The sequence below is a fragment of the Hyperolius riggenbachi genome, chromosome 8 (assembly GCF_040937935.1).
Source record: "Hyperolius riggenbachi isolate aHypRig1 chromosome 8, aHypRig1.pri, whole genome shotgun sequence".
Classification (NCBI taxonomy): domain Eukaryota; kingdom Metazoa; phylum Chordata; class Amphibia; order Anura; family Hyperoliidae; genus Hyperolius; species Hyperolius riggenbachi.
In genome coordinates this window covers 235,329,010-235,353,148 of record NC_090653.1, presented here as the reverse complement: position 1 = coordinate 235,353,148, position 24,139 = coordinate 235,329,010, and the positions used below count along the sequence as shown (strand labels likewise).

At 44.3% G+C, this 24,139-nt stretch overlaps 1 protein-coding gene across 1 annotated transcript in view; it reads left to right on the top strand.

The window, feature by feature from the left end:
• BCAP31 (B cell receptor associated protein 31) overlaps nucleotides 1–24,139 on the top strand; it is a 101,298-nt gene that overhangs the window by 60,946 nt on the left and 16,213 nt on the right. The window contains exon 7 of the mRNA XM_068248357.1: nucleotides 6,496–6,596. Coding sequence (XP_068104458.1) covers nucleotides 6,496–6,596 — 101 coding nt within the window. The remainder of the gene's footprint in view (nucleotides 1–6,495; nucleotides 6,597–24,139) is intronic.

The following is a 24,139-nucleotide window of genomic DNA, read 5'->3' as shown; positions in this document are numbered from 1 at the left end:
GTGGAAATCTTAACCTGAAAGGCCACTTCTATATTCAGAAGCAATCCCTTGCTGAGTAAAAACGGTTGCAGGTGTCAATTGAGGCTCTGGTTGTGGTTTGGTCAAAAGGCTGTACAGCATCCAATCCCAGCTCCCGGATTTCATGTATTGTAGTGTGAACCGAGCCCAAACCTGCCCATTAACTTTACAGGTTTTAGTGAACGATCATATTTTCAGATTATTTGGATCCTATTGTATAAAAACATAGCAGCTGGTGTGCCAATCAATCCTAAAGGATCCCATCAATGAAAAACAAAACAAAACCGAGAGCCCCCAATAGTGTATTATTGATGATGGTGGATACATTGTAGCAGCAAATTGAAATATACTCACAAGTGTGGGTTGCCAAAGTTCAGGCAACCACTATATGCACATGAGGGGATATTAGACCTGTCCCCGCTCAGGTTAAGAAGTCTCTCTCCATAGAAGGAAACTAAGGTATGCACACCCCTCTATCAGGTGAATCACAATAGCGTACAGAAGTAACAGGCGCCAAAAGGATAAAATATCATACATTTAAAACAAAATAAGGTTGGGGGGGGGGGGGGGGGGGGGGGTTGGTAAGGGTGGACTTACCTCCCACGGACAAACACAACGATTCTATATGAAAAAGTTCTAATTCTTACTCCAAAAAAATATGCAACACGTTTCACGGGTCTCAAGCCCGCTTCCTCAGGCAACAATACAACAAGAGTAACTTTTTTGGAGTAAGAATTAAATCTTTTGATCATATAGAATCCAAAGACTCTCCGCCCACATCGCAGATTTCACCTCCACAGATGAGGAGAGGAAACTCTATATCCTACTGGGGGAAGAGGAAAAAACTATGCAAATAGCAGCCCAATATATCACTGCCTGCCACCAACTGAGAGGAACATGATACCACATGGACTGTATAACCCCATACTCCCCTCCCCTATGGACTGTATGCCTATACCCCCCTCCCCTATGGACTATATATCCCATACCATCCCTTACATCCTCCACCCTCCTATGGACTGTATACCTATATCCTTCCCTTATTCCCACAATCCCCCCCCCCCCCCCCACGTTAATGTTTTGTTTTGCTTTGGCAATGCTGAATGTATTTGGTCCTGCCAATAAAGCTTTTTTTGGATTTGGATTTGGAATCGTTGTGTTTGTCCTGGGAAGGCAAGTCCACCCTTACCCCCCATCTTATTTTGTTTTACATTTATGATATTTGATCCTGTTGGCGCCTCTGTTACTTCTGTACGATCTCATCAATGGTTATCTTAACCACTCATGGTTTGTGGAAGAGAGTCTCACGTTCTGCACTAAGCAGTGCCTCCACATGATAGTGCATATGTGTTCACCCATGCACACATTAACACATTCAGTAAAGTGTACAAAGACAACATAGTTGAATTTCCCACCGATCCTTTGTCATTTATTTTGCTTTCCCCGTGACATAGAATCCAAATATCGGCGTAGCACTGGATGATAGATGGGAGGGGCTTATCAGGAGTCCATAAACTCATTGACCTTTTATACTCCCCCCCCCCCCCCCCCCCCCCCCCCCCCCCCCCCAACGAATTACAAGAAAACAAATCACGGGTGGAAATGGTTACCTTTTAGTAGCCATTAAAACCTGTTTGTGTCAAGTGTTGTGTATGTTATCAGGTAAAATAACCAGAACATGTAAACTTTTGATGAGGGTCATTTGGGTAGCTTGAAAGTGATTTAAAAGTGACCCCAATGTGTGAGTTGTATAGAGGCTGCCATATTTATTTCCTATTAAGCAATACCAGTTGCCTGGCTGTCCTGCTGATCTTCTCCCTCTAATATTGCACCAGGATTATTCCAGGCAGTGGAGACAGACTGTAGCTCCTCCTCCTTTTGAAACAGTTTTGTTCATCAGAGGAATTGGGCATCAATTTGACCTTCCAGATGGTGTCACATGACAGCAGTGCCCGGTCACCTTTAGGTCAGCCCAGCAATATTTCAAAACCTTCCGGTTGCAAAATAGATACATACTTGGATGCAGATGCACATAGATACACACTATCAACCTACCTTGATTTCACTCTGAATTTATGTATTCTAGTTCTTGAAATCTGTGTTACTTTTATGGCTGATTGATTTTAATAAAATACATTTTGTGTTCCTTTGAAAATACATTAGTATAATAGAACAGGAATAATTCTGGATTGAATGGAGAGAAGAGATGGGCCCTTTTGCGTTCCATATGGAATTTTAGAGAATAACAGAAATAAAAATTGCTTCTTTTCTTGTTGTAAACTGCTTATTTCTGTTAAAGTGTAACACCAGTCACAGATATGGGTCAATCTTGCTTCCTGATTGGTGAGACTGAAACTCCTTCCACACTTCATGTAGTCTGTTATGGAGCAGTTGCACCACAATGGTCTCAATAGGTCACACCGCGCATTACTGCTGCAGTGCGATCATACAGTTGGGCATTCTTTCCAATGAAAGTATGCTTAACTCACGGATTAATCGCGGACGGCGCACTGCAGCTCTTGCATCGTCACGCGATACACACAGCGCCGCACTGCGATCAATGTGATAGCCCTATAGGGCTATCACTGCTTTTGCGACAGGATGCAGCATTTTTGTGCGACAGGATGGAATGTGCCGCAGTAAGTGAGAAAGGGCCCTCATATTCAAACCCTAATCCTATGAGAAATTTGACTCTCAAGTACCCTGTATGACCCAAAGTCCTGAATGAAGCAAGCCATTAGGCTTCTTACAGATGTGCGGCTGAACTCTGTGCTTGCCAGGCATTTCAGCATCAAATCTGCTGGCCATGGGTGCCATTTGGGTGCAATTTAAAATGCAGCTGAACGGCAACAATTGTAACACCACGTATGTCCTCATTTGACACATGGTGGTGCTACCTGGTGGCAAAAACATGACCTGATGCATCTGAGCATGGTCGCGCTCAGATGTGACTTCATTTGGGGGTGGGGGGGATTCATGGCATTGCTTTACTGCCTATACTGAACACTAGCAAGCATCCAACAGGTGCTCAGGAGTAGTGAATTCACCACCTACAGCCTCCTGTGAAAGAGGCCTCTCACCTCTGAGCTTCACCTTCTCTCAAAATCATTATCGTATCTCCTATGTCTCTAAAAGTGGCCATACATCAGGCAAATTAATATCGAATTGGGTCAAAATCCTTGCCGCCGAAAGCATGCCCGCTTGACAATTCGACCAATTTCCGGCCGAAACAGGTTGTATTGATTAGGCATGCAGCAAGGTGTCAGGCCGACATGCTCAATCGGGTGCGCGGTGGTAATGGCGTATGATAATCCACAAACGTGCCAGAAATCTCACTGCCACAAATACTCCAATACGCCAACCACATGGGCTGCATACCCGGAAGAAGAATCCGGACACCTCGGTGGAGAGGTAATGTATTAATGCCGGGGTACATATACACTGAGGGGGGCAGCAGTCGGAGGCGGCGGATGAGGCGTCACAAAGGCTATTCCTGCTGAAGTCTCTCAGAAATCGGTCTGCTGGTGTATGGGCAGGCAACAGATCTTTCCAATCAGATTCAATCAGAGAAAAATCTGTCTCTTGATCGATTTTTTTTTTCTTTCTCTGCCTGAAAGAGTTAAATATCAGGTATGTAAGTGGCTGACTCAGTCCTGACTCAGACAGGAAGTGAATACATTGTGACCCTCACTGATAAGAAATTCCAACTATAAAACACTTTCCTAGCAGTAAATGGCTACTGAGAGCAGGAAAGAGATAAAAAGGGTCAATAGTTCATAGATTTTAGCTCTGGCATACTTCAATGAATGTGTCATTGAGCAAAAACAGTAAAACAGTTAAAGCTGAAAAAGTAGATTTAAACATAAAATAAAACTGGAATATCTTAAGTCATTTTTAGGATACAGTTGTTTATTTCATTAGTTTATTTTTGCCTCCGCTTTCTTTTAACCCTCTGGGCGATACAATTATATCGCCCAGGAGGTGGCGCAGCACTATTTTTTTAAATTTTTTTAAATCATGTAGCGAGCCCAGGGCTCGCTACATGATAGCCTCAGCGCAGTGGCATCCCCCCACCCACTCCGATCGCCTTCAGCGATCAGAGTAAGCAGGAAATCCCGTTCAGAACGGGATTTTCTGCTGGGCTTCCCCGGTCGCCATTGCGACGGGGCGGGATGACGTCACCGACGTCATGGACATCGTGACGTCAGAGGGAGTCCTGATCCACCCCTCAGCGCTGCCTGGCACTGATTGGCCAGGCTGCGCAAGAGGTTGGGGAGGGGGGGGGGGGCTGCGCGGCGGCGGATCGGCGGCGTGCGGCAGCTATCGGAAGTTACACGCAGCTAGCAAAGTGCTAGCTGCGTGTAACAAAAAAAAATTATGCAAATCGGCCCACCAGGGCCTGAGAAATCCTCCTGCGCGATATACCCCGAGCTCAGCTCGGGATTATCGCTCAGGAGGTTAATCAGTTTTAAGAGTTTTGTTTACCTAATTTAACCTGTGGATATGGTCAAGCTAAAGGAGGCATTAGGTAAAGGGATGCTGTAGTGCAGGGCTTTTCAATCTTTTCACTAATTGTACCACTTTTATCACCTGAAAATGTTCAAGAACCACCCGCGCACCTGCGCAGTAGAGTGGACCCGATCGGGCTTGTCTGTTTCCACCGAAATGTGAGCAGAGAGCCACTACTGCTCATGCAGGCTTGCTGACAAGGATATCTTCAGGGGGTCCTATCACTGGATCCCCTCTACTGTGGAGGAATGGGGAAGCCTCTTTAGCATTGAGACATCCCCCCTGAGGTCCTCGCTGTTCTGCCCTGCAGAACAGTTCAGACCTCAGATCAGCGGTAACCTGACCGCAGTGAAGAGACAGACAGGCAAAAGGTGCACAGTGACAGCATGTATACTTCAAATACAGGAAGTAAGCAGCGATGTCACTGCCACTGTGCACAGTTTGCCTGGCTGTCTCTTCACCACTGATCTGAGGTCTAAAGTATGCCGCAGGGCAACACAGCGAGGAGTGAGCGAGGGGGAGCTGAACTTTGTGGATGCAAGATGGGACTAGGACAAGTGGCAGGCAAACCTGGTGTGTACCACCTGGCCAATAGCTAAGTACCACTGGTGGTACGCGTACCACAGGTTGAAAAGCCCTGTTGTAGTGGGGTGCTGACCCGTTCTGGCAGCAAAACTATTAATTCCTAGTGAATTCCTGGATGGCTTTTCCCTACACTTTGTGTTATTGCTAGGACAGCCTTCTTTGGGGAGATTTACCGCAGTTCTGTGTTTTCTCCATTTGCGAATGATGGCGCTCAGGTTTGGTTCACACTATATCCTTCGACGTTGTGACGGATCAGGCAGCAGACAATGGATGGGCTGAAGAATGCAGTGCTACCCTATGGGCCAGTTCAGTTCTCAATTCCATTTTCATGGGTTGAGGAAAAGTCGTGCTGCATGTTTTTCTGAACATCACATCCTGTGTCTATTCCCATGATTAATGGCATGAGCTCACTCCCCACTCCTGACTTAACAACATGTTTAGTTGAAATGTATTGCTCACAGTGGTTTGCTGAAGGCTGAGAGTCGGTATGCACGTTGCTTTCTAACCCCTTCCAGACTGATACCTTTCATCCATTTTTTAAAGCGAACATCCTCTCTGCTCTAAAAGATAAACAGCAAAATAACCTTTATAAAAAAAAGTCTTTATTACAGCTTACAGAACTCCTGCAATAAATCTGCAGTGTCTACTTCCTGCTTTCATGGAAGCAGATAAAGGGTTAACATCCTGTGCTTACATTTCAGCTGTCTGCTGAGGACTGCTGCATTTCTTTGATGACACTGCTGAGATCAAATAACTTGAAGAGTTATGATGGCCATACATGGTACAATTTTTTCATCCAATCTTACCATTTCTATGTAATATAAGGGAACTGCCTAAATTACCCTTTCAGTATATTCACTTAATTTACCCTTATACTACATAGAAATGGTAAGATTGGATGAAAAAATTGTACCATGTATGGCCACCATTAGGCAGACTCCTCTCTCTGAAATCACACAGGGTGCATTTCTCTCTGTTTTCCTTGTGTCGTGTGCAAGAGTTCAGGTACACTTTAAGAAATGATCACTTTGTAGTGTTGAGTCTTGACATTGTTGATAAACAGACATCATACATTCTTTGGACATTATTAATGAATTCTTTTGCTCTGTTTTATAAACATCCCCAATTAACTATTCAACAGCATTTTGGTTTCAGCTTCTATGGAAAGTTTTTTTTCTGAAGCAAGTCCTCCTGATGACATCTTTAGCATTTCCCACAATGCATTAGTCTCTATTCCTGTGTCCAGCCTTGACAGCTTGTAGAGTAATTGAATGAGGTGTTAACCTTAGAGAATGAATGTATCGATCAGCTGCTTAAAACAGGGAGTGAATAATTTGCCAGAGAGTGATTTATCTCCTTGGTTTCTCTGTTTTCCTGTTGCAGCCCTGCATAAGTCTGAGAATGAGGTGATCGCCATCAAGAAGCAGAGCGAGGGCTTATCGAAGGAGTATGACCGGCTGATGAATGAATTTTCAAAACTACAGGTGGGTGCAGAGGACAAGGTTGCTGTAATGTGTACCTGAAGTGACATTAAAATTATTAATAAAGTGAATGAGGCCCCAAGTACAGGGTTGCCTGTACTTAGTGTTACCCCTGTCCTGGTTAGTATAGTGCAGTGATCTCCACTGTCATCTCCCAGTAAGCTGGACCGCAGATGCAAAGCCATGCTCCGCCCTTCTTTCTTCACTTATACAGCCATGTGATTCCCCATCCCTAGGTTTGTAGTCACTACTTTGGGTGCTTTTCCTCTAGCCCTCAGTCTGTATGCGATTCACCATCTTCTTCAAGGAGAGACCGCAGCTGCCACACCTGCCCACTGCAATGCATGCCGGGAGATGTAGTCCACGGATGTAAGTAAAGAGATGTTCTCACATCCATGGACTACATCTCCCAGCATGCATTGTGGCAGAGGCACGTGACTTTGCCAGGAAGTTGAAAATGCGGCAGCTGCAGTCTCTGTGGAGAAGGTGGTGAATCTCATATGCAAGCAAATGAGCAGCACCCCATAGGTAAGTAGTGGCCACCCTCCCCCCCCCCCCAATATACTGTATGTGCAGGAGTCTTCATGCCTGCCACTATTCACATCCATCCCCCTCCGTTCCCTTGCAAACGCCCCCGTAAGTGTTCCAAGTCGGCCAGTTTGTGTACTAGGCCTGCATGCATGTGCAGAAGAGCTGACTGGCTTTACTGAACCAGATTACTGGGGCTGATTGCAGTTGACAGAGGCACACATGGGGCTGCAAGATGCCTTGGGTGATTATAAAATCTTTTTATTTTGGCATTTCAGGCTTACTTTAACCACTTAATGACAACTGGACGTATATATACGTCCAGTGTGGATGTGGAGATACATCACCAGTTTGCATCGCAGCCGTGCAGCTTTTCTTCCGCATTTATGACCGTACATTAGGCGCTCAAGCCCACCCATGCATCCGCAGTAACACAGAGCCGGTGGCTCTGGCTTACTGCGCATATCCGGGCAGGCTCAATTGGCTGCTGTGTGGCCATGAATGTAGATAAGGAGCCACGCGGCCCCAATAGGATTAGCCTCAATGCCTTGTCGCTAATCTTTGGGGGGTCCGCACTCAGTGACTTGGGACAGCAGACCACCAAGGGAAGCCTCAATAGGATTGTTTTAAGTCTCTGATTTTGTGTACCCAAGCTTCGGCTCGGGTACACTTTGAAGCTGTGGACCCACGCACGCCACATAAAAAATAGGTAGGGGCAAGCTCAATCCAAGAAAAAGTTTCAAAAATATGATCAAACGTGGGAAAGTTTAAGCAAAACTACAAGAGACGTGGTAACATTTTAACCATGATAAGTAGTAGAATAGAGTTTAGAGAGTTTTAGGGTTGAGGCCCATGTCTTGTGTAGTCTTTTTAGTCACAAACTGAATCAAAAGCAAGTACATTTTCGTATATTCTGTACCAAAATAAGACTAGTAAAATGAAAACAAAGTGACAGAATAAAAAAGAAAAAACATGTATTTTTACCTTAGGAACTTTGCTTTTTAGAGATGTATGCCATGAGGGTATATCACTATTAATTTTGCAAATAAGGTCTTGAAATCGATGGTGTACAATGAGAAAGAAAAAAAAAACGGAAAAAAGTCACCTTTATTTCCAAATACATTATTATCACTATACATTGTACTAGGAACATAATCTAAATGTTGTAATAACTAGGATGGAGAAGAAAATAAAATGTATGAGTTTAAATTATAGTTAAGCTATAATGGATGTAAATGGAGAAATTGTGTGGGGTTTTTTTTTCTATTTTTTTTTTTGGCCTTAAAATGCATAGACAATAAAGTAATTACCGGTACTAAACAAAATTATCACACACTAAAAACCTAATTTGTCCTGAAAAAAAAAATATAGATCATTTAGTTGTGATAAGTAGTAATGGATATATGCTGCTGAATAGATATTGGCGAATAAATGGGAGCAGCGCTGATATGTGAAAATTGTTCTAGTCCTGAAGTAGTTAAAGTAAACCAGAGCTGTGGTGAAAAGATGATTTGATACTCGCCTGCGGCTTCCTCCCGGAGTATAAACGCGTGCGAGTCTGTCGCCGTCCAGTCGGGTGCAGTCTGGGGCTTCTGCGTATGCACGGACATCTTCTGCACATGTGCGGGAGGTCCTTGCATACGCATAGGGCCCAGACTCGACCAAACTGAGCCAGTTACTGGGGCTGAACGGCAGACCGCGGGTGGACGGCGTGGGACTTGCACCTGTTTATGCTGCTGGAGGAAGCCGTGGGTGAGTATCAAATGTTCTTTTTACCACAGATATGGTACACTTTAACCTCCTGAGCGATAATCCCGAGCTGAGCTCGGGGTATATCGCGCAGGAGGATTTCTCAGGCCCTGGTGGGCCGATTTGCATAATTTTTTTTTTTGTTACACGCAGCTAGCACTTTGCTAGCTGCGTGTAACTTCCGATCGCCGCCGATCCGCCGCCGCTCGCCATGCCGTGCAGCCCCCCCCCCCTCCCCGACCCCTTGCGCAGCCTGGCCAATCAGTGCCAGGCAGCGCTGAGGGGTGGATCGGGACTCCCTCCGACGTCCATGACGTCGGTGACGTCATCCCGCCCCGTCGCCATGGCGACCGGGGAAGCCCAGCAGGAAATCCCGTTCTGAACGGGATTTCCTGCTTACTCTGATCGCCGAAGGCGATCGGAGTGGGTGGGGGATGCCGCTGCGCTGCGGCTATCATGTCGCGAGCCCTGGGCTCGCTGCATGATATAAAAAATAAAAAAATAGTGCTGCGCCACCTCCTGGGCGATACAATTGTATCGCCCAGAGGGTTAAGTAAGTGGGTTGAATGATTCAGCTGGTCAGTGTAGTTTTCCCACATACCTTAGATAGCAAGTCCTTTTTGTCATGAGGACAATTAAACTGCTCGGTGTGTATAACTGACCTTCCTAATAAGACGAATGGCCACATTAATCTCCTCTTGCGAATTGATCTGCCTTTTTGTAAACGAGGAGAGGTTAATGCAGATCCATGAAAAAAACTGCCTGTGTTCTGTATCTTCAGAAAGGAAAGTCTGGGTTCTTTAGTAAGCTGCTTGTAGGTTTGGCTGTAAAGCAGCAGGGACAGCCGTACTATTCCAGGAAAAAATCACCTATATAAATAAATACTTGTTCTATTTATATAACTTATGTATTGTACTGTCCACGTTTCTGATTTTAATGAATTTATGTAGTAAATAAAGGGAAAATGGTTCCATGCATTTTCCATCTTAACTTCCTCTGACAGAAGCCAATCCTGATGTAATTTCCTCCCTTTTTTTTTTTTCTCTCCTAGAAAGTATCATATTTAGCTTGCTTTGTAAACACATGTGAGCACAGCATAGATCTATTTCAGCAGCTTCTGCAGAGGGGTGAGGTGTATTTCCCTTCTCATCCTCGTGTCACACTGAACTGCCCTCAGGCAATCGGTGAGGAGCAGGGAGCAGACACATTTATGATTATATTGGAATGCTTGCAATGCAGACTGCATGTAGATTGCATAATAAACACAGCAGTGGGTTAGTGTGATGTTAGGACCATGGTCCTGACAGTTTGCTGTCTGTGAAACCTTGTTGCTTTCTGGGAAATAACAGCTTTTTCCAACTGCCAAGCTAGCAGCATCTCCTCTGTGCATAGAACTCTAAGTAACGAACATTCCGTACAGATCACCTAGAAGAACTAAAGATGCCGCCACGTGTGATAAATTTCAGAATGTAAATCCGTTAGAGGGAAGATTTTTACAATGGGCAAATCCTGATTCAATAATCTATAAATGAATATTGTAAATAATTAGCCATTTTATTCAATATGTTACTTTCACTACAGTTCCTCTTTAACCACTTAATGACAAGCTGACTTATAAAAACGTCCTGCTAGAGCCTCCTAATGGCTCAAGGACCTTTCTATAAGCCAGACAGTGCTGCTGCCGCTGTGCACGTGCATGTGGAAATAGTGGGAAAAACAAAGAAAAAATGCCTTTCTTTCCAAATACTATATTGTCACCATACTTTGCACTAGGGACATAATTAAAATGTTGTGATAACAAGAACAAATAGACAGATATAATGTGCGGGTTTTATGCACAGTAGCAGTGTTTATATTAAAACTATATGGGATGAAATTGGAGAAATTGTGTATTTTTCCATTTTTTTCCCTTGTTTTTCCCTTTAAAATGCATAGAAAATAATTACTGAAAACAAATATCAACCCCAAAAAGCCCAATTGGTGATGAAAAAAACAAGATATAGATCATTTCATTGTGATTAGTAGTAATTAAGCTATTGGCAAATGAAAGGGATGAGCACTGAAAGGTGAAAATCGCTCTTGTCCGTTAGACGCCTTTGGGGTGTAGTGGTTAAAGAGGAACTCCAGTGAAAATAATGTAATAAAAAAAGTGCTTCATTTTTACAATAATTATGTATAAATGATTTAGTCAGTGTAAAATCTTTTAATTCCCTGATTAACATTCGGACATTTATTACATGGTGACATTTTTACTGTTGGCAAGTTATGTACCGTAGCTGCTGCATGTTTTTTTGGGCAGTTGGAAACAGCTGTAAACAGCTATTTCCCACAATGCAGCAAGGTTCCCAGGCAGGAAACTGCCAGGAGTACATACTCAAGAGTTTCTTGTGGGAGGGGTTTCACCACAATATCAGTCATACAGCACCCCCTGATGGTCTGTTTGTGAAAAGGAATAGATTTCTCATGTAAAAGGGGTTATAAGCTACTGATTGGGATAAAGTTCAATTCTTGGTTGGAGTTTCTCTTTAAGTGATGCTTGGCTCTCAGAAAACATGAGCAGCACTGAGGAGCTGGGAGCAGCAGGTTGCGGCACAGGGAAATCCGTCAGTTGGTACACTGTTTCTGAATTAGAACTCTGTTCTTCTTACGCTTGCATATATTGGTGAATATATTGCAGTCTTGTGTGAAAACGAAGATGTACAGTATTTGGGATGTCAGGGCCTTGAATTGAATTTGACAAAAATGCGTACATATGCAGAAAGCAAACCTACACAGAGGTACTGTCATGGGGAGGTTTGCCTGCTGAACATTCTTGAACCTGTTATAACTCTGTGGTTTTGGCAAGGCAAAATTCCCGCTAGATTTGTGTAGGCTGTTTCCATGAAATCTTTAACTTTCGAAATTAGATTTCAGGGAAACAGAGAGTAGCAAAAGCTGGTTAAAGTGTAATGCTACTTTGATTAAAAAGTTATAGAATGTATATCTGTGATACTAAGCCATATTTGTTTTATTAAAATTACCTTTACATTTATAGAGGAACTGTAGTGAAAATAACAATGAATAAAATTGCTTAATTTTTCCAATATTCATTTATAGATTTAGTCAGTGTTTGCCAATTGTAAAATCTTTCCTCTCCCTGATTTACATTCTGAAATTTATTACATCTTTAGTTCTGCCGGGTAATCTGCTATGGAAAGTTCATTACTGAAAGTTCTATGCACGGAAGGAAATATTGCTTGCTTGGTAGTTGGAAAATGTTTCCCCACAATGCAACAAGATTCACAGTCAGCAATCTGTCAGGACCTTGGTCATGACATCACACTGTGGGAGGGGTTTCACCACAATATCAGCTGTACATAACCCACTGATTAGCTATTCAAGAAAAGGTAAAGCTTTATCGTGGGAAATTGAAGGGCTGTGGAGTCGGAGTTGGAGTCGAGGAGTCTGAGTCGGGGCAATTTTGGGCGCCCGGAGTTGGAGTCGAAGTCGTTTATTTAATAAACTGAGGAGTCTGAGTCGGATGATTTTTGTACAAAATCCACAGCCCTGTTAAGTATTAGAGTAAGGAGTCAGAGTCGAGGAGTCGGAGTCGGGGCCATTTTGGGTACCCGGAGTTGGAGTTGGAGTTGTGGTTTCATAAACTGAGGAGTTGGAGTCGAAAGATTTGTGTACCGACTCCACAGCATTGGGAAATTGGGTATGAGCTACTGATTTAAGTTCAATCCTGGGTTAAAGTTCCTTTTTTAGTCTGATTCTACAGTTGGCAAACATTTGCTAATTAATGTATAAATGAATATTGTAAAAATAAGTCATTGTGTGCATAAAGTTATTTACTGTAAATTATCTGGAGTTCCTCTACAAAACCCAGCAAGAAATAAGCTATTTATTTAGCAGAGCCCAGAGCTCAATTCTAATAATAATGCTATTTTTCTAGTTCTTTTCTCCCTGGGCAGGAATAATGTGGTCCCGGAGGCTTGGGAAAATAAATGGGTTTCTAAACTTTCTATTTGAAGCAGATCAGGGATGGAGCCTCTTGCACTGACTGAGTGAATTCCATAGTTGGGTCTGCATAGGGGAGGTCTGTTTACCATATGTTTTAAAGTGACTCCTGGGAATCCTAGTTTGTTTGGTTTGTACAGCCGAGAATGTACATGAGGACATATAGTAGCTGTTTCTCCAGGTATTTGCAACCCAGGTCATTTAAAAGATACCTGTAACCACCAGGGGGAAGAAATTACATACTCGCCTAGGAAGGAATGCTCTGGTTCCCTTAGAGCAGGGGTCTCAAACTCAATTTACCGGGGGGCCGCAGGAGGCAAAGTCAGGATGAGGCTGGGCCACATAAGGGAAGTCAACCAGCAGCTCCCCCCCCCCCCCCCCCCCCCGCATTGATTTTTATTTCAAAATCAAATTCACACTGAAGCGAACTATTTTGCCTATTTTACCTTATAGTTTGTTTCAGTGCTCCCATTACAAGGAATCCACCGTGTCCCCGCCGCAAAACGAGGGCTGCAGAGCCCCCAAATTGCCTGGGGGGCAATCTGCCGGCATTTCCTGGAAGGGACAGAGCTTTCAGCTTCAGCTCTGCCCCTCCTGACGTCAATCGCGGCGCATTGCCGCCTCTCCCCGCCCCTCTTTGTGAAGGAAGCGTGAGAGGGGCGGGCAGAGACGGTGATGTGCCGCGATTGACGTCAGGAGGGGCAGAGCTGAAGCTTAAAACTCTGCCCCTTCCAGGAAATGCCGGCGGATTGCCCCCCCCCCCCCCCCCCCCGCCCGGGTGATTTGGGGGCTCTGCAGCCCTCGTTTAGCGGCAGGGATGCGGCGGATTACTTGGGAGCACTGAAGCGAACTATAAGGAAGCTTTTGCCGGCGCGGGCCACAAAATATTGTATCGAGGGCCGCAAATGGGCCGCAAGTTTGAGACCCCTGAGAGTCTATCCAGACCTCTCTGCATCCTCTTGTTCCACCTCCCGTTGGCTGCGTCTTTGGGTCTTCTTGAAGGCTACTGAAGTATTTAGGTCTCCAAGTCCTTCTGAAGACCAGCAGCTTTGTACTGCACACATGCAAGTTCATGTGCATAGTGTGGAGCCGCTCATTGTTGGAAGTACTCAGAGACTCAAGTACTTCTGTAGCCTTCTGGGGAGACCCGAAGGCATCTTCAACATTAAAGTCAGAGGCTGGAGCAGGGGACCCGGCAGTAGAACAAGCGGATGCTGAGAGGACCAGGAAGGCTCTAAGGCAGGATGTCCAACTCCAGTCCTTGAGGGCCAAATCCATGCCAGCGTTTAGGATGGACAAAGAAATGGAGAAATGTGGTGTTCTTCATGAACAAGGCCTTTCTGGATTCAGTCCCATCAATTAATTTGAGCTGTGCCAAAAATGTGTGATGACCTTGGTCCTTGAGGACTGGAGTTGGACATCCCTGTCTGAGATCCAGAGCCTTCCCTCTTAGGTGAATATGTAACCTTTTTCCCAATTGTGGTTACAGGTGTCCTTTAAAGATTAGAATGTTGGCTGATAATTCCTACTCTCCTTGGTGGTGTTCCCGAGTGTAGCTCGGGGTTACTTTTCAGAGCAGTTAGTGGTAACCCCAAGCTACACTCTTGCATACCGCCAGGATGCCTGTGTGCATCGATCGCAGCATAGCGGCAGCAGCCTGTCTCCTCTATGTCCTCCCGAAGCCCCATCTCTATGCCAAGATCGCCGTCTGTCACATGACAGGGTGTGGTCTCAGCATGGGGATAGAGCATCCCCTGGAAGACTAGCAGGAAGTAGCCGGGGAGGGGAGTAACAGATGCTACACTTCAGTTCTGCATAGGGGAATGGGTGGGGGGGGGGGCACTCGGGGGACACACACACTCTGGCTAACTGCATGGGGAGGGGGGGGGGGCAGTCACTGGCTAGCTATACTGAGGGGGGAGAGCATACTCTGGCTAACTGCACGGGTGGGGCATCTCCGGCTTCCTATAATGGGGGGGGGGGGGGGGGGAGAGAAACCCCTTTCTGGCTACCAAAACTGTGAAAGCACTGCCTGACTACATATAAAAGGGGGAGGGGCACTCTCTGCCTACCTTCACTTTGTGGACCTCCTTGGCTATCTGTACTGGGGGTTTCTGTCTACCCATAACAGGGGGTACTCTCTAGCTACCTATACTCTCTGGGGATAACTCTCTGGCTGCCTAAACTGAGGGACTCTCTGGCTGCCTGTACTTAGCGGCATTATTTTACCGCTTTTGGAAACAAATTCTGGAAAGAATAATACAGCTAAGGAAGTTAATGATTCTCCATATTACTGGCAGCCAGCAGAGAATCTGTAGCTTGCTAGAAATGTGTGACCAACAAATAAATGACCTATATATTCAGCTGTTGCATTCTGCATTAACTGTAGATGGTGCAGGACTTTTCCTGTTGGTCCTATGATCAGAGCATTGCAGTTATCCCAGGAAGGGGTTGCTATTTATCAGGGCTGTGGAGTCGGTACAAAAATCAACTCCAACTCCTCAGTTTATGAAACCATGGACTCCCAACTCCGGGTACCCAAAATGACTCAGACTCCTCAACTCAGACTCCTTAGTCTAATACTTTCCAGGGCTGTGGATTTTGTACCCAAATACTCAGACTCCTCAGTTTATAAAATCACCAACTCCAAGGCCTGGTGCACACCAAAACCCGCTAGCAGATCCGCAAAATGCTAGAAGATTTTGAAACGCTTTTTCTTATTTTTCTGTAGCGTTTCAGCTAGCGTTTTGCGGTTTTGTGTAGCGGTTTTGGTGTAGTAGATTTCATATATTGTTACAGTAAAGCTGTTACTGAACAGCTTCTGTAACAAAAACAGAGCGGTTTGCGTTTTTCCTATACTTAACATTGAGGCAGAAACGCCTCCGCAATCCAAAAAATGCCTCACCCCGGGAGTATGCGTTTCAGCAAAAGCCTCCCGCTCTGGTGTGAACCACCCCATTGAGATCCATTGACCAAGCGTATCCGCAGCCGCAAGCGGCTGCAGAAACGCTGAAAAAGCCGCTCGGTGTGCACCAGCCCCAACTCTACAGCCCTGCTATTTATGCAGCTTAGTGCAGCCATACTCGCAAGTGATCCTTATTATTCTCGTTTTTGTACAGCGCTTTTCTCCTGTCTCACACAAAGCGCTTGCGCGGCAGCCACTAGAGCGCAGTCAGTAGGCAGTAGCAGTGTCTTGCCCAAAGAACTCCTTACTGAATAGGTGCAGCTTACTGAACAGGCACAGCCGAGATTCGAACCCTGGTCTCCTGTGTCAGAGGCAGATCCCTAAACCATTACACTATCCAGCCACTTGAAATATTACCTGGAACTTGCTGAAAATCATAATTCCTAAAGGGGGAAGTCCTTGTGATGTTGTGAAATAGTCTTGGAGACCGATTAGCAACACAGAAGAAAAAAAGAAGGGTAGTTCACAAGTACTGTATATGTAATTCTATTATAATTTATTTTCAGTAAGTTCCTATAGTTTTTTTTTTATACAAGTAACTAGTGGAGGTTTAACTATACATGTTATTGATACTGAATGCACCAACTGACTTTTCTGTATTCCTTTGTAAATAAGTACAAAGTATCCTATGCTGTTTTATTGTACAGTAAAAACATTATACTAGATGTGGGCAGGGTTTCAGAGGACAGGCCTGAGATCTTGGAGGCAGTACCCCGAATGTCGCTTAATACTATCCATCATATAACCCAAATGAGGGCTGGAACCCACAATGTTTTGAGAATTTATGGAGCGATTCGAACCGCTAGCGATTTCCCTAAATGCTCAGCTAATGTTAATGGATGGGCCAAATTCCACTGGAGCGATTGCGATTACCAAATTGCAAAACGCAGGACATGCAGCATTTTTAGCGGTAGCGTTTCTGCAATGTAAAGTATATAAACGCAGGCCTAATCGCTCATCAAAACCTACACAGAGTGATTTTGCTAGAGTTTTGAAGTTACTGCACACTAAAAAAGGTAAAAATAATTAAAATGACCAATCAGAATTAAAAATTCTAATCGCTACAGAATCGCTGGCAAAACCTTACCTTTTTTTAAAATCGCTGCCAAAAATGCTCATGAAATTGCTTACAAAACGCTCATACAAAACGCTAGCGATTGCGATAGCGTTTTGTAGTGGGTTCCAGGCCTTAGTATAATCCATAGATCCTACCTGACTCCCAAGAGACCCTTTCAGCTGGGGTTTAGTCCAGTTAGTTTGTTGCATTAGCCATGACCAGAACCCTGTTCCAGGCTAGGAAGCTTCTTTTAATGCATTGAAAAGGTGACTCCCCACCACCCAAACACATGCAAAAAAGTGCTGAGCTACATTGGAAAAGATATAGAGCAGGTGGCTAGGTACCACTGGCCTGGCAGAATGCAATCTTCTCAAAAATAGACTTGGGTTTCATGCAGTCTTTGGGACATAGACATGAGTAGTCTTATTGCTGGACAAAATAAGGTGTGCTGGAGAGTGGCCTGCTGATAGGCCTAGAGGTATCTGTACCTTTTACATAGCTGTGTCTCTGATTGTGGGCTTTATAAAAATCCCACTTGGTATTACAGTGGTTTGCAAAAGTATTCGGCCCCCTTGAAGTTTTCCACATTTTGTCACATTACTGCCACAAACCTGAATCAATTTTATTGGAATTCCACGTGAAAGACCAATACAAAGTGGTGTACACGTGAGAAGTGGAACGAAAATCATACATTATTCCAAACATTTTTTTTCAAATCAATAACTGCAAAGTGGGGTGTGCGTAATTATTCAGCCCCCTGAGCTAATTCTTTGTAGAACCACCTTTTGCTGCAATTACAGCTGCCAATCTTTTAGGGTGCGTCTCTACCAGCTTTGCACATCTAGAGACTGAAATCCTTGCCTATTCTTCTTTGCAAAACAGCTCCAGCTCCGTCAGATTAGATGGACAGCGTTTGTGAACAGCAGTTTTCAGATCTTGCCACAGATTCTCGATTGGATTTAGATCTGGACTTTGACTGGGCCATTCTAACACATGGATATGTTTTGTTTTAAACCATTCCATTGTTGCCCTGGCTTTATGTTTAGGGTCGATGTCCTGCTGGAAGGTGAACCTCCGCCCCAGTCTCAAGTCTTTTGCAGTCTCCAAGAGGTTTTCTTCCAAGTTTGCCCTGTATTTGGCTCCATCCATCTTTCCATCAACTCTGACCAGCTTCCCTGCTGAAGAGAAGCAACCCCCAAGCATGATGCTGCCACCACCATATTTGACAGTGGGGATGGTGTAGTGATGTGCGGTGTTAGTTTTCTGCCACACATAGTGTTTTGCATTTTGGCCAAAAAGTTCAATTTTGGTCTCATCCGACCAGAGCACCTTTTTCCACATGTTTGCTGTGTACCCCACATGGCTTGTGGCAAACTGCAAACGGGATTTCTTATGCTTTTCTGTTAGCAATGGTATTCTTCTTGTCACTCTTCCATAAGAGCCAACTTTGTGCAGTGCACAACAAATAGTTGTCCTATGGACAAATCCCCCCCCCCCCCCGACCTGTAGATCTCTGCAGCTCGTCCAGAGTCACCATGGGCCTCTTGACTGCAATTCTGATCAGCGCTCTCCTTGTTCGGCCTGTGAGTTTAGGTGGACGGCCTTGTCTTGGTAGGTTTACAGTTGTGCCATACTCCTTCCATTTCTGAATGATCGCTTGAACAGTGCTCCGTGGGATGTCCAAGGCTTTGAAAATCATTTTGTAGCCTAAGCCTGCTTTAAATTTCTCAATAACTTTATCCCTGACCTGTCTGGTGTCTTCTTTGGAATTCATGGTGTTGTTGCTCCCAATTTTCTCGTAGACAACCTCTGAGGCTGTCCCAGAGCAGCTGTATTTGTACTGACATTAGATTACACACAGGTGCACTCTATTAAGTCATTAGCACTCATCGGGCAATGTCTAAGGGCAACTGACTGCATTCAGACCAAAGGGGGCTGAATAATTATGCACATCCCACTTTGCACTTATTTATTTGTAAAAAAAAAATGTTTGGAATCCTGTATGATTTTTCGTTCTACTTCTCACGTGTACACCACTTTGTGTTGGTCTTTCACGTGGAATTCCAATAAAATTGATTCAGGTTTGTGGCAGTAATGTGACAAAATGTGGAAAACTTCAAGGGGGCTGAATACTTTTGCAAGCCACTGTATATGAATAGAGATATGCCACTTCTTAATAACAGGATATGTAGTATGATATATTTCTGTAAGAATTTGCCCATTTGAATTGGTGACTATATGCCATGGTTTAAAGGGCATGTGAGGTGACATGAAATAGACATGTGTATGTACAGTGTTAACCACACAAATAACCTTTCTATGTTCCTTTTTTACTTTCACTGCCTGAAAGAGTTAAACATCAGGTATGCAAGTCACATAGTTTCTGTCGGGCCAGGTCGGACTATAGCATAACCCTCACTGATTAGGAATTAGTCATAAAACACTTTCCTGGCAGAAAATGGCTTCTGAGAGCAGATAAAAAAAGATAAAAAGGGACAATAGTTCATAGATTTTAGCTCTGGTATACTTCAATGAATGAGTTATTGAGAAGAGGCCATGAAACCGTAAAAACTTAAAACTTAGATTAAAATATAAAATAAAACTGTGCGATAACTAAAAAGTCATTTTTATGAGGAGGATAGATACAGTTGTTGTTTTTTTTTCACCTCGCATCTGTTTTGTTATACTATTTTACTCTTCTCTTTGATGTACCTTTTGTTATTGTCAATAAAGACTTTTACTCTGAAAAAAAACCCAAAGCACTAAACTATGTATAGCAGAATGTAAGCTGTGGTGGTTATTATTTTACTTGTACTGTATATCGCCTACAAGTTGAATAGCATTCTCTGTGACTCAGCCCTTGTAAAGCAGATCAGCTTTCACAGTTACTTTGCTAGTTATCATGCAGATATGATGAAATGGGACAAATGACAGCGGAGTGGACAGTGGTTTGTCCTCTTGTCACATGGGGCCCAGGACAGAAGAGGAAGTCCTACAGATGGAGTTATTGATGTTGGTACTATACACTATTTATATTATCTCTTTGGTTGGGAAGAAGAACAGAATGTGCTGGTTTATGGTTGCTGAACACCTCTGAGCATCGGGCATTCCTACTGATCACTTGCTGAGATAGGGTTGCCTTGCGTTTTATATAGATGTACAGAGGCACGAGGGTGAGCAGAACCGTGAATCACATGGCTGGCTGCAGTAAAACACACTTCAGAAATCTGCTGTGCTCGCTGGTCTTTACAGATTACAAGGGGTGGAGACCTCGGTCACACAAGCAGGTGGCCAAAGGACACAGGGCCAGCCAGAGATGAATGATGCTCACAAATGACCAAATATGACCTAAACCTTGGGCTTTGGGTCCAGAGCACAGGTGTCAAACCAAAGGCGTGCAGGCCTAATCCGGCCATCTTTAGCTTTCTATATTCAAAGGTGCATCACTGTAAACAGTAAAAGGTCAGCACGGTCCCTTTAGGTGGAGACCAGGGTTTGAATCCCTGCTTTTCCTGTTCACTAAGCCATCGCCTACCATATTTGGTAAGGAAACCTTGGACAAGACTCCCTAACACTGCAACACTGAGGCTAGGTTTCCATTTGTGCGGCGGCATGCGTCTTGCGAGACGCGATGCCGGCACAGCTGTTGCCTCTCGCAGCCGAATCCCGCTAGCCGTGCTATGCGCGGCTATGGGATTCGGACAGCTACGCACAAACTTATGCTGCAGGGCCTCCGATTTTTCCCCGGCCACGAATTCGGATGACTCTCATAGACTTCTATATACACACACACACACACACACACACACACACACACACACACACACACACACACACACACACACACACACACACACACACACACACACACACACACACACACACACACACACACACACACACACACACACACACACACACACACACACACACACACACACACACACACACACACACACACACACACACACACACACACACACACACACACCCCACATTACAGAATAGCACAGCAGAGCAGTGCAAAAAAATGTACTTGCTCCAGTGCTGCGTCAATGCTAAACACGCAAATAACTATGCTGTGTACCTTTTTTTTTTTTTTTTTTTTTTTTTTTTTTCTTTCTTTCTTTGCCTGAAAGAGTTAAAAATCAGGTATGCAAGTGACAGTTTCTGTCTGGGTCGGACTAGATCGTAACCCTCAGTGACAAGGAATTGCAGCCATAAAACACTTTCCTGACAGTAAATGGCAACTGAGAGCAGGAAAGAGATAAAAAGGGTCAATAGTTCATAGATTTTAGCTCTGGCATAATTCAATGCATGTTTCATTGAGATGAGGTCAAGAAACTGTAAAAAGTAGCCTTAAAGTGAACCTCCGGACTAAAAATCGACTCGGCAGCACTGAAAAGGCTTTGTGTTTCTTTAACAGTTGCACAGCATCATAACTTTGTTTCTCTTATACAAGCCTCATTTTTAGCTGTACAGAAGAAAACTGCCCGGGTTTTTTTTACCCTGATGCTGTGCAAAGCATGATGGGATTTCTGATTTTGTTGTTCTCGTTCTGCTGTTTTGGTGCAAATTTTTTTTTTTTTTTTTTTTTTTTAAACATTTTGAATTTGACATTTGAAGCCTAGCGTGTGCAGCTCGGAGGGGTAATCATGACACAGGATAGTTGGAACTGTGTCTCCTGCTCCTTGTCACCTCCTTTTAACCAAAAAGATGGCTGCCCCCATGACAAAGATGGCAGCCCCCATGAATCACAAACATTTGCCTGTTCTGTTAAAGGAGGCGGCTAGATACAACTGTTTATCTAATTAGTTTTTCACCTCAGATGTCCTTTAACGCTGGCTGAGCAGGATCGATCGGTGGCTGCTGTACACTCATAACGATCGTCGGCTGAAACAGTCAGTATCACGTGTGTACGTAGCTTTAGACTGTGTTTTAAATGTATGTGATTGAGTCTGATTCCCCTAATCTAAATCTAAGATTTATGTCAAGCATGGGAACGAAAGCAATCATAAGCCCACCACATACATGGATACATGCGACTTTGGTAAGACCACATTTTCCATCTGGTTTGGTCTGACTAGATTGCCTGTGCGTCTTATACAGTTACATAATATCATATACTTGGTTTTTCACACTTGTAGCAATACCAGAGGTTGGCGCTCAGTGTGACCCTCTTCCCTTACTCAAAGTACAAACAACAAAACAAACACGTTCCACCCAGTACTTTGCACGTGATAGATTTCTTTCCCACACTCGTTTAGGCACAATGACTATCAGTATATTTAAACACCATCCCTCATAGAAGACTCGTATATTCATAAAGTCCACTGTGAATTTACTCCAGAGCAAAGATGAGCATCAAACTGTCAGACAGAGAGTGCACAGTTCCAAAATCTGGCATCAACAGCTTGAGTACAATTCACAACACATGAGCTGCTGGTGGGAATCCTGTCAGCAGCTTGAATACAGTTCACAACCCTTGAAGTGCTGGTAGAGTTCCTATCTGATAATCAGAGGAAAGCCGTCGCCACACCCTAGTGAGATACACTCGCCAGATATTAAGACCTGCTGATAGGTCAAATGAAGCCTTGGGACAGTCACCGGGTCGTCCCTCACCACTCTGGCAAGATTCAGCAAAATTCAGGTAGCTCCAATATACTGTATTTCTTCCTCGGAATCAATACCTCAATAAAAAGGCTCCACATAGCGTCACTTTAATAAAACTTATAAAAACAATTGCACTTACAATTTCCATAGCGATTGTACAGCATAGAGTTTTTTTGCTACGGGCTCTCCCCCCGTTAAGATGGCCGGCTGGCATAGGTGTCCCTCCGCCTTTGGTGGGCTTCCGACCGCCGCGTGCTCGGCCAGCTTGGTCCTCCTCTAGCGCCCAAGGTCCCGCCGTAGCTGCGTGTATTGCTGCTGTCTCTTCCGTGTTAGGCCCCTCCTTACAAGTTTCGTCACTCCGTGACTCATCAGAAGTGGATTTCACACTTGATGGCTATTGATGCCATACTAAAACCGATATCTGAGGTTATTGAGGACCAACCGTATGTATGTGCATGTATACAAGGGAAAAATGGACTCTTTCATAACCAAGATTGTTTCCTGGCCACCCCCTCTGGCTTTCTTTCCCCCCCTCCAAATAACCCCAAAATACAAAAGCATACCTGTATCGCCATCAAGCGATTTCCTACACTTCTAAATCAATGTTTAATTTAATGCTTGCGATTGTACAGCAATTGTGATTTGGGGTTTTTTTGTTTTGGGGAGAAAAATCACTTTCGTAAGGTGATGGAAAAGCGGGTTTTGCTGCGATCCTATAATTTTGTATTGGAGCACAAATTCTCAAGAAAATCACAATCCTTTAAGAAGTACCTTAGTGGAAAAGAGTTGAAACCTGATGTTTGGAAGACTTTTCATGTGTTCCAGATGGGGTACTGGCTGGCCCAGTTGTCACTTCTCCCTAACTTCCCTTGCCCGTCATAGGTAGCTACAGACAAGACAGAACATTTGGTACTTATCCGTTAGCCGGGCGCATCCTCTAGGTGGCGACAAAACTCCACCAGAGTTACATCTTTCCCTACTATCCATGTCGGCCTGGAGGGGGTATAGTAATTAGCGCCACCTGCCGGATGCGCCCGGCTAACGGATAAGTACCGAACATTTATATTGAGCTTTTCTCCTGGCGCACTCAAAGCACCAGAGCTGATGCCACTAGGACACCCTGAGTAGACAGTAGCAGTGTTAGGGAGTCTTGCCCGAGGCCTCCTCACTCGATAGGAACTGTGCAGGCTTACTGAATAGGAAGAGCTGAGATTTGAACCCTAGTTCAGTACTCTCTCCAGCCACACTACAGGTGTCTCTTAGCATTAGGTAGCCAAAGAGTAAGAAGCTAGTGGTGCTCCTGACTGAAGGGAGATCTCATCAGTGGAGTGCAGAGAGCAGGGTGAGTAACCTCTCATTTACACTCTGCTTAGGACTCTGCTTAGGGAAGGAGGAAGGGAGGCACTAGGAGAGGGGAGTGAGCTGCCTTTCCATTATCAGGTACCTGTAGGCACATGCCTAAAGTGCTTTATGGTAAATCCAACCCTGCATTTGGGATTTATTAACCAAAAGGTACAGATACGTAGGAGTTTTTTGTAATTTTTTGAGCCCTACTAAATCAAAATATGAAAAAATGTCAGGGCTAGTGTTGACTAATTCAGCACTAGCTCACTGGTCAAGCTGCTGCCCTGTGTG